Source organism: Chiloscyllium punctatum, chromosome 4 (genome assembly GCF_047496795.1).
Source record: "Chiloscyllium punctatum isolate Juve2018m chromosome 4, sChiPun1.3, whole genome shotgun sequence".
NCBI classification, from domain to species: Eukaryota; Metazoa; Chordata; class Chondrichthyes; order Orectolobiformes; family Hemiscylliidae; genus Chiloscyllium; species Chiloscyllium punctatum.
Window position 1 is genome coordinate 72,609,934 of NC_092742.1, and position 11,498 is coordinate 72,621,431.

General features: G+C 37.4%; 1 protein-coding gene across 3 annotated transcripts in view; it reads left to right on the forward strand.

Moving 5' to 3' along the window:
- LOC140476423 (RNA-binding protein Nova-1) overlaps positions 1-11,498 on the forward strand; it is a 276,484-nt gene that overhangs the window by 262,194 nt on the left and 2,792 nt on the right. For all 3 annotated transcript variants that reach the window (XM_072569013.1, XM_072569011.1, XM_072569012.1), the window contains one exon: positions 11,194-11,498. This exon is cut by the window's right edge and continues 2,792 nt beyond it. In XM_072569013.1, the coding sequence (XP_072425114.1) occupies positions 11,194-11,498 (305 nt within the window). The remainder of the gene's footprint in view (positions 1-11,193) is intronic.

Sequence of the window (11,498 nt, forward strand, 5' to 3'; positions counted from 1 at the left end):
GAGTGAGTGCTCAGAAATCAAGCTAAGATCCATAAGATTAGATGCATGAGATACATGTCTGTCCCCATGTGCAAAGTGACCTGGCAGATGCATGCAAGTCTGAGGTGTCCCTGAGCTTAAACTGAATTGTTGAAAGTGCTGAAGTGGTGTTTGAGTTGGTCCAAGACCAGGTATGATAATGTGTTGGGGTTGGTCGTTTGCTGTTGTTCAAAGACCATGGTAGACAAGCAACATGCAAGAATGTTGAGGCAAAGGCAGAGTTGAATGATGACCCTGACAAGCAATTGGCAGATACTTGCTCATGCTAATTTCTTCGACAAGGGGAGGAAATTGCAAGTGCCATCGAAATTATGTATGTTGGAAATTTAATGTCTCTGACATGACGTAGCCCTTTAAAGCTAGTAGGAAAATCAGGAATTTTATTTTTCTCAGGATCAAGGCATCAAGTTTTTCATTCTCACTGTATTTTCCTCACTTTTTCATCCTTGACCACCTCACTCTAGGGAGGGGAAAATTCCACACAGAGGGATTTGGGCCCTTGCCACATGATTCACAGAGGGTTAGTATGCAGGAATAGCACATGATTAGGAAGAAAATGGAATATCGGAAATTGGTGTATGGGGAACTGAGTGTAAAGGTTTCCAAATGTTGCTGCAGCTGCACAAGGCCTCGGTGAGACTGCATCTGGAGTACTATGCACAGTTTTGGTCTCCTTACTTAAGAAAGGATATGACTGCATTGGTCACAGTTCAGGGAAGATTCACTCAAATGAATCTAATGATTAAAGGTTGGGCCCATACCCATGGGATTTAGAATAGTATAAGGGAATCTAATTCAAATATAAGATCCTGAGGGAACTTGACAGGGTGAATACTGAGAGGATGTTTCCCCTTCTGGGCGAGACCAGAACAAGGAGACAGTTGAAAATGAGTACTGTCCTACTTAAGACTGAGGTAAAAATATTCTTTTCCTCTTGGTCTGTGGAATTCTATTTCCCAGGGAGCGCTGAAGGCTGGATCATTGAATATACTGAAAGCTGAGATGGAGAGGCTCTTTATCAGCAAGGAAAGAAGGATCATATGGAGTCAGAGGAGAAAGTAGACTTGAAGCCACAAAGAAATCAGCCATGATCTTATTAAATGGTGGAACAGGATTGACAGGCTGAATAGCCTACCCCCGCAACTCATTCATGTATCCTTGCATCTTACTTCCCTGGCCTAGCTGCAGCCACTTTTGCCCAATGACTCAGCAAGTCCCGATCCTAATTCTGTATTACCCTGATGGTACTTGTGGTTGCACACATCTATTCAAATAAAAATGTCTCTTCTTCAGAGATATAAAGTCACTCACATTCTTAATGATGAAGTGCATTGGCTGCCCTGCACATCTTTGGATTGTGGGAGGAAACTGGAGCACCCAGAGGAAATCCACGCAGACACGGGGAGAATATGCAAACTCCACACAGACAGTTGCCTGAGGCAGGGATTGAACCCGGGACCCTGGCACTATGAGGCAGCAATGCTAACCATTGAGCCACCATGCTGACCCAGTTCTAGAGTCCTAAACAGCAAAAATGTGGAAGGAGACAAGTGAGGTAGAAATAAAGAGTTCCATGCTTACACCATCTGAAGTTTGCATTTCATGCCTGTCAGCAAGATGAGGAGGAATTAGAATTTGAGAAGGACACAAGGCAGGATCATTAAATAAAGTCTTAGTGAGACTGGATGCAACAGTCTCAATCACAGCCATCCATGATACAGAGCATTGTCTATTCCAATTCAGTTGATGAAGGCATATCCAAATCTTACCTATTCTCAGCTGTTTTCCATGACTGTCTTATCTTTCAAGAGAGAGTGGAGATTGCAAATTAGTTTGTATTGTGTTTGGGTGATCTGTCTTCCACCACAGAACAGCTGGAGGAATGGGGAAGCAGCAAGTGGTAAATGCAAAGCCTGCAGCATTATGTGTGCGTGCCGTGGAGTCTCTGAATGTTGGGTATAAGTCCTGATTTCTGTTGGGTGAACGATAGTTCTGTGATGCATTGTGCAGCATGAGAAATTGTCTTTGTGGTGTGCAGGTGATGTATTTTGAAGGTCTATTCACTGACATTGACCATACATGGGAAGTCACTGAACTAGACTCTTAAGAGGGCTAAAAGGGGTCATGAAATATCTTTAGTAAGCAGGGTTATGGAAAATCCCAAAGCCTTTTATTCATATACAAGGAGCAAGAGGGTCACTAGAGAAACAGTTGGCCCACACAAGGACAAAGGAGGAAAGATATGCATGGAGTCAGAAAAAATAGGTCAGATTCTTAATGACTACTTTGCATCGGTGTTCACCGAGGAGACAGACATGGCGGATATTGAGGTTAGGGATTGATGTTTGATTACTCTAGGTCAAGTCGGCATAAGGAGGGAAGAAATTATTCTAAAAGGCATTAAGGTGGACAAGTCCCCAGATCTGGATGAGATCTATCCCAGGTTACTGAGAGAAGTGAGAGAGGAAATATCTGGGGCCTTAACAGATATATTTGCAGCATCCTTGAACACGAGTGAGGTCCCAGAAGAATGGAGATTTGCTAATGTTGTCTCCTTGTTTACGAAGGATAGCAGGGATAATCCAGGTAATTGTAGACCAGTGAGCCTGACGTCAATGATAGGGAAGCTGCTGCAGAAGATACTTAGAAATAGGATCTATTTATATTTGGAAGAAAATGGGCTTATCAATGATAGGCAAAATGGTTTTGTGCAGGGAAGGTCATGTCTTACCAACTTAATAGAATTCTTTGAGGAAATGACTAAGTTGATTGATGAGGGAAGGGCTGTAAATGTCATATACATGGACTTCAGTAAGATGTTTGATAAGGTTCCCCATGGTAGGCTGATGGGGAAAGTGAAGTTGCATGGGGTCCAGGATGTACTAGCTAGATGGATAGAAAACTGGTTGGGCAGCAGGAGACAGAGAGTAGTAGTGTAAGGGAGTTTCATAAAATGGGGAACTGTGACCAGTGGTATTCCACAGGGATCCGTGTTGGGATCACTGTTGTTTGTGATATATGTAAGTGACCTGGAGGAAGGTATAGGTAGTCTGATTAGCAAATTTGCAGATGACACTAAGATTGGTGGAGTAGCAGGTAGTGAAGGGGATTTACAGAAAATACAGCAGAATATAGATAGATTGGAGAGTTGGGCAGAGAAGTAGCAGATGGAGTTCAATCGAGGCAAATGTGAGGTGATACGTTTTGGAAGATCCAATTCAAGAGCGAACTATACGGTAAATGGAAAATCCCTGCGGAAAATTAATGTACAAAGCAATCTGGGTGTTCAGGTCCATTGAATCCTAAAGGGTGGCAACGCAGGTCTATAGAGTGGTCAAGAAAGCATACGGCATGCTTTCATCGGATGGTGTATTGAGTACAAGAATTGGCAGGTCATGTTGCAGTTGTATTGGACTTTGGTTCAGCCACATTTGGAATACTGCATACAGTTTTGATCACCATATTACCAAAAGGATGTGGATGCTTTGGAGAGGGTGAAGAGGAGGTTCACCAGGATATTTTTCTTTGGGACCAGGCTCCAGGAATTGACTTCCTGGGAAACCTACTCCTGTTTTCTTCTTAACTTGTGCCTTTTGGAGCCCCTGTAGAAAAATAATGTCTGCCTCTAGCACTCAACCTGGAAAATATCACACTCTGGCCTGTTGCTCCATTTCCTATCCTTTACCTTCCAGTCAAACCATCCTGAACTTGTTACAGCAATTCCATTTTAAGGCAAAAGGCTGCCTTTAAGAGTTTTGGGCATGTTTGCATAAGTTTGAAGTAAGCAGTCAGAACAAAGGTTGCACACTGCTTACCTGAACAGGACCGAGCACTGGATAATTCTGCATGGTGATCTCTGTATCAGAAAATGGCCCAATCAAATATTCCTTGTCACAAGTCAAATTTCCTCTGCTTCATATTTCTGTTGTTACATGTTTTAGTTAAAAAGCAAGCATTTGACTTCTGAATGTTGTTCATAAACAGATTTAGAGCTGCTTTGTGACCTGTTTATTTATTTGATTTTTGCTGAAGTCACCAAACAAAGTAGAATGAAAATAGATTTTTAATTTTTTTTTAAGCATGAAGTGTACCCTTTTGTTTTACAATACTCTATATTATCTCGCATTTGGGACAAAATCACTGTATTGATTTAAATTGTGTAGTCATCCTAAAAACTTGTTAATAATGTAATATACCATAGTCATATTAAATAGTAACTCAAGTAATAATAAGTGAAGCTGTAGGAGACTTTTATGTATAAAGAAATATTGAGACAGATACATCTTCAACTATGATTAATATGAGCATTAATTATTGACATCTAAAATAATATCTGGAAGTCATAAAACTGTATTCTGATTGAGAAGTGATAGGTGAAATCTAAATAGGTTTAAAATGTTTGTCTAAACTTTGGCTTTTAGAATTTTAAATTGTTCCAGGAAATGGTACTTAAATAAATTGTGTTCTAATTATGTTTCTCAAGCTTTTGATCATCTGATGTAATATATTAATATGCAGCTCAGTGTTGTATCTTTATAATACTCTTGGGAAACATCTTAGCATAATTTATTTGATTAAGTATGTTATTGTTATGCAACAAGACCACCATTCTGCCTTTGACTATTTGTAGATAAAGTCAGTTACTTTATTAAAGAGTGATGAGATTTAAAGTAGGATATTCAAGTCCTTTCTGATTGAACAATTCAGGTGATTCCATTATTATATATCATGTTAAAAATGACATCCTTTCGTACTGTTGATAGTTTATTCTAGTTCTCTTTCTAAAACAACAATATTAAAGAAAAAGAAATAAAGAACTGCTGATGCTGGAAATCTGAAACAAAAGCAGAAATTGCTGGAGAAATAAACTAGGTCAGGCTGCATTTGTGGAGAGAAAGCAAAGTTAATGCTTCAAGTCCAGTGACCCGTCTTCAGAACTTCAGAATATTAAAGAAATCTTGTGTGCTCATAAAAAAACTTCAGTACCAGCGAATATACCCCAAACGCTTGTTTATTCCAGGAGCAATTCCAAATGCAGTTACATTTGGAAGCAATTTCAGGTTTCTAACAGTGCGAACCAGTGGTGTAAATTCAGCCATGGTTCAATTTGACTGAATTAAAGCATATTGAAACATTATGTAAAATGTCAATCCAGTATGTTGCCAAAACTAGCCTACAAAGGAGATTTGTAATTTAGGCAGTAAAAGTTCCTACCACGTAGAATCAAGTAACATAATTAGGCTTATTATCATATCAGACTAATCACTGCAATTTAGGTGGACCCCATATTCATGCACAAATAGGATTGTATTTTGTTGTGGCACGGTAAAGTGATTTATCTGTGTTGTGCATCCCCAGTTTTTATTTTGCATCAAATAAGTAGTCATCAGTCCTGGTTAGAAAATATGTAGTCCAAGTGTTAAGTGGTGCACAGAGGATCACACATGGATACTAATCACTTGCAGCCCTGTGATCTGGAAGTCAATTTTAAAGAATTAAACATATCATTTGTTTAAAAAAATAGAATTCACAATCTAAAAAATAAATATATTTGAACAAGTATCTGTGCCTGTAAGTTCAGTAATTCCTTTTAAAGGAAAATCTTCAGTAATGTTCTGCATTCTTTGTTATTTTTGCATTTTCCTGACACCGTTAATATACCAAGGGAACAAAATTCATAGAACCTATGTCAATTCATCACAGCAAGCAATGCCAACAGCCACTATTTGTATGGCCTACTTGGCGTACTTCAATTATACCAATAAGGACTGACATGCCCCATAGAGCTAATGACTCATGGTGCTGCCTGACCCGATGAAAACGTTTGTTGTTCTGCTAAGAGTATGGCATAGGAATCATTAGCTACATTCACACAGAATAAACTGCTTTTAGTTTACAAGCCATCCCTATGGATAGAGACTATGTTGCTACCTTACACTATACAACACATATTCCATGTGACTCGGCTGGAAAGTAATTTAAATTTGCTCAGATTTTGTTAGACTAAAGCATCCTATGCCATGCACCATTATTAGAATTATTCCTAAACCCTTCAACACAAGCATTTTGCCTGTACATTTCTGAAGACGTGAGCTGTTTGTAATGCAGTCGGGACAACAGTGAATCGGGGCAAGCTTCTTCAACAATGAGTTTTAATGATTATGATGCAAGCAAAATAAATTGTATGGAAGGCAAGGGGATGAGCTAGAATCAAATCAGGTACAGAATGATCAGAGGAAAAGGAAACAGAATGGAAAATAAAATTTTACATTTTAAGTTTTAAAATTCCCTAACGACAATTTGCCACTTTTAGGAATGAGACTCCATAAGTTTCTGGTGTTCTCCTTCTGAGCCACAGTGGTTGATTGGCAATAAAGAAACATAAACTTTATCACTTAAGACATGATGTGGAGGTTCTGGTGTTGGACTGGGGTGGACAAAGTTAAAAATCACACAAAACCAGAATACTGTCCAAAAGATTTATTTGGAAGTACTAGCTTTTGGAGCACTGCTGTGGAACAGGACCATAAGACAGATTTTTTCGCAAAAGATCTCAGTGTCATGCAACTAAAATGATATAATTGAACAAACCTAGATTGCTGTTAAGTCTTTCATCTTTTAGAATGGTTTGCAGGTTTCAGTTCATTAATATATCAAAGAAACCTGTTGGACTATAAACTGGTGTTGTATGATTTATTTTAACATTTAAAACATAGTCACAGTTAAGCTCAAATCCTAATTTTTTACAACAAGATTAATGACCAGTTTATGTACAAATGCAGGAATTTTTGATTCACATTTTATAAAATATCTTTATCTTTACCACAAATTGCTGGGCGATTTACACACTAGCAGAAACATCAAATTCCGGAAGCAGAATTTGGTCTGATGTACTAGTCTTACACAAGTTCATAATATTGTGTCAGGTACACATTTTGGAAAGGGCTGACATCACGATACTGCATCATAATCTGAATATAGGAATTGAACTGCCACATGCTAGGTTCCAAATAGCCATTGATAGGAAAACTAGTAAAATGTGTCTTCTTGTATGCCAGTCTCAAAAATTTGATAGGTTTATTTTGAACCTGCCCCTGGCTGTTTGACATTTGTTTGTACAGAACTAACGCATAAGAATGAATGAAAAGAAGGAATAGTGAATGCTTTCAATAACCATTGGCAAGAAAGATGCAATGAAAGATTACAGATAAATTGTTTGAAAGTGGTTCGCCTAAGGACATGACAGCTTTGATGAGTGCGAAACATTATAGAATTTGCAGCCAGTTACGCTTAAACAATGGGCAATAGATTTCATTCACTTTACATTGAAGCTATAAGAAAGATATTTACCTTACAGCAATTATTTAGTTTGGAAGAATTGGATTATTTTTAAAAGCCCAATAACTGAAAACAGAAATTGTGTAAGACAGAATTTATATTCTGACATAAAGCTTTCTGTGGGAATTTTATATTTTGACATCTGTATGAAATGTATAGCATGTTTCTAGTTCATTAAGCAGCTAATATAAAATTGATGATCTTCTTGCTTGGAACAGTTAATTTATGACCTCCTTGAGGTCTCCATAATTCAGGACCAATGCATATTTATAACATGTTGGGTTGATACTTTTTCAAAATGCACTTGTATTTATTTAATCAGAGTGTGAATATCATTTTAATATTGAAATCCTACTTATTTTTGTTTAAATATAAATATTTTAGTCACACAAAATAAATTATTGACTAATTGTGAACCTCTTCAAACATTAACAGTGATTTTCTAGCTTACAGGGTGAGGTGAAAATTGTCAACTTTGCTGTTCTAGGCGATAAATCAATGGAATGAAATTTGGATAGGTTCTAAAGAGTGGGTGATATACTGACAGACCCAGGTAGCAAGTTGAAAATTACCCCTGTATCCCCATGTAGGGTTACTGGAAATGCTTTTATGTTTTGGTATTTTATAAGGATACTAACATGGACATGTTTTCAAGGTAATCTTTGGCTGGAACATTGCTGTATTAAAATGATTTCTGAAAATCAGAACATAAATCTTGATCACTTTGCAGTAACATCCTTTGGAACAGTTCATTTTATTCAGCTTATCTCAGCTAAACAAATTAAATTGGGAAAATTGATAACACATGCTTAAAAGCTGTTTTTATTAGGTTTGCTTTATCGCTTATGGTATTGTTGTCATCGAAACTTACAGTCACAAGCCTAAAGCTACACTTTTATAGATTTGATTGTATTTAAGATACTTGAATGACTGGTTGCTTCACCAAAGCTGAATGGTAACCGAAAATCAACCCATCACAGAAGTTTCTGTGATCTAAATAGCGGGCAACAAAGTTGGAGTTCATTTAAATTAATATGAAAATCTGCATCTTACTATAAATTCTTAATTCTTACTATAGCTTCTTAATATAAATTATATTCATTAATATGAAACCGTTGTTAAAGCTTAAGAACATTGAGTCCCTATACTATGAATTTTTTAAAACTTAAATATTATATGCTAGACCCATTATGGATCACATGCATTTTAAGACAACAAGTAACAAAAGATCGATGGTTTATTTTAAAATGAAGACTGAAAGAAAAGACCAGATTTCTTTTTGTTACATATTGTGAAAATATTATTTTTTTTAAGAGGGTCAAACAATGCAAAGCAAAAGAAGCATCTGTTACACACTTGCAAAGTTCACAATTTCATGTTTTTTTTTCATTCTGACATAACCAGACATGAGAGTTCCTTGATAGCATCATTCATATTTCCCTTGAACAGACTGTAAATTGGATAGTGGCTGGCACCTTGGTAAAGCAAGAGAGAATACTTTACCTTCAGACTTTATACTGGCCTTGCACATGGCAGACAAGTCAGCTTCACACAAAGGCCTCCAATATAAGCAGTGGAGACGGGAGCCCAGTGATGGGCAAACATTCGTTGCACTTACAGCTGCAAGATTTTTAATTGACTTTTGTACAGCAACTTATAATTGAAGGATCCTTATTGAGGCATGCTTTTAATTTCTCTTAAATCTCCAACAATAAGCAAAATCTGAAGGAATTAAACTCGTCATTTCATTTTCAGTTCCAGAGATGATGAATCCCATAATTGAGATTCATTTCACTGTTAACAATTCACTTGCATTTGAATTGGCAAGCCCTTTTTTTGTCTGGCATATCTATTGAGTACGTACGTGCAGCTTCAGCCTACAAATGTTTGAATACTGAATCTTATGGCAAGGTTTCAGTTAATGGTGCTTGTGGAAAAGCAGACCAATCTCTCAACATTTCCCTGATTTGATTGCACAGATAGTGGAAATTGCTTAATAACAGTAATTATCAGTCACCTCATCATTATTTCCCCCACAAAATCTGGCATGTATGGCAACAATACTCCCATTTATTTCAGATGAGTACATTGATTGCACATTTTGAGGTCCACTGAAACATAGAGTAAGGTTGACCTTGGGTATATAATGGGCAGCAGTTCCTATCTTCAACATTGGCCGACTGTATCCCCATTTTTCAGCAGGAATGAGTGATAAGGAGATGAAACTTATCTTCACTACCTTATTCTAAATCTGAAAATGTACTGCTAATAATAAGCCATTTTCAAGCAGCTGCTTGCACGTGTAAATATAATAAAATGTCTTACATTACCTCTACCTGTCTATCTTTTCTCCTGTCCTCTTTTCTGAGGGTTGGGCCATGGACTTTCATTAGATTGGTCCATGTTGTGCAGTAATTTGCCATTGCTTTCTGCGGGATAGCCAACCAGGAATCTCTCTCATAGTTATCACCTGCCCTCAGGTTTATTGGAAGGACTTCCAGGCTGATAATCAGCCTATTAGGCCATATTATGAACGTACCTTCCACACCCAGAAAGCCCTGGTTTGGGACTTGAACCTGGAGCTTCTGGCCCAGAGGTATGGACAGTATCACCAAAAAAATCTCCTCTATCATGACTACCCTTATTAAATATTCTGTCTTTATTAATTGAACACTATGGAAAGGCTTAATTCTGTGATAATTTGTTTTACATTGTTTATTAAGTGCAATTTATAAACACTTAGAATTCTCTTATTAACCAAGACGAGAGAGCACATTAAAATAAAAGCAAAGTGTGCAGACACTGAAGTAAGAACAGAATTTGCTTCAGATACTCAGCAGGCCTGTCACTATATATGGAGAAACAAAGTTAATGGTTCAAGTCCAATGTAATTAATGTTAACTGTTTCTCTCTCCACAGGTACTACTAGTCCTGTTAGTTTCTCCAACATTTCATGTTTATACAAGAGTTAATTTTAATTATAATATTTACAGCAGTGTTACTGTGGTTTTCAAGCGCTAATCTGGTGTCAGTAGATTAATCTTTACTTTTGCATAGCTCCATTTTGTTTGTTGGTGCAGTTCAAGTCACTTTGCTGAGGATTTTAGACTGTAGTTATGATCATTATCTTATATGAATAGTTAATGCAGTGGTTTTAAAGTTTATTGCAATATGGTGAAGTGGTGCGAAAAATATCAACAGATATGAAGGAGAAACAATTGCACAACTGCAAATATTTTAGATTGGAAAAGCTGAGCTAAAAAGGAAGATGATCTGTTTTGAAAGGGTTTGTTACTTCCTTCATCTCATAGAAATTTGCTTACATTCCATCAAAATTGGTTATCTAAAAGTTTCTTTTAAAATATGCTTGCTACTTGGAATGTTGTTTCTGAGACTCAAGTTCAAACGAAACCCAAGTTGATCAGACATAAGTTGTTTCCTCCCTTCGGATAATCATTTGGAGTATTATGTAATTACACAACAATGGCTGCCACCATTTCCCAGTGGATATGTCAACTTAATACACCATAAAAATCACAACAGGTTGGCATTAATTTACCAAGGCAGCTCATTTAACAATAAAACAATAAGAGTAAACATTGTATTGTCTCCTTGAAGTAAGGTATACTTTGCAGTGCAAAGCAGGGTAAGTCTTAGATTTCCTCTTATCTGTGTTGTGCATGATCTATTTGGATGCAAAATGGAGGAAAATGTCACATTCTAATATTTTTCATCTTTCATCTCAGTAGTGCGCATACATGTAGATTTTGAAAATGGTGACAGAGTGCCATACTGATGCTCTTGTTTTATTTACAGGTGAAAATAATTGTTCCTAACAGCACTGCAGGTCTGATCATTGGGAAGGGTGGTGCCACAGTGAAAGCTGTCATGGAGCAGTCAGGAGCTTGGGTACAGCTCTCTCAAAAGCCAGACGGGATAAATTTGCAGGAGAGAGTGGTGACGGTGAGTGGGGAGCCTGAACAAAACCGCAAAGCCGTCGAACTTATCATTCAGAAAATCCAGGAGGACCCACAGAGTGGCAGCTGTCTTAATATCAGCTATGCCAATGTCACTGGTCCGGTGGCCAACTCCAACCCAACGGGATCCCCTTATGCCAACAC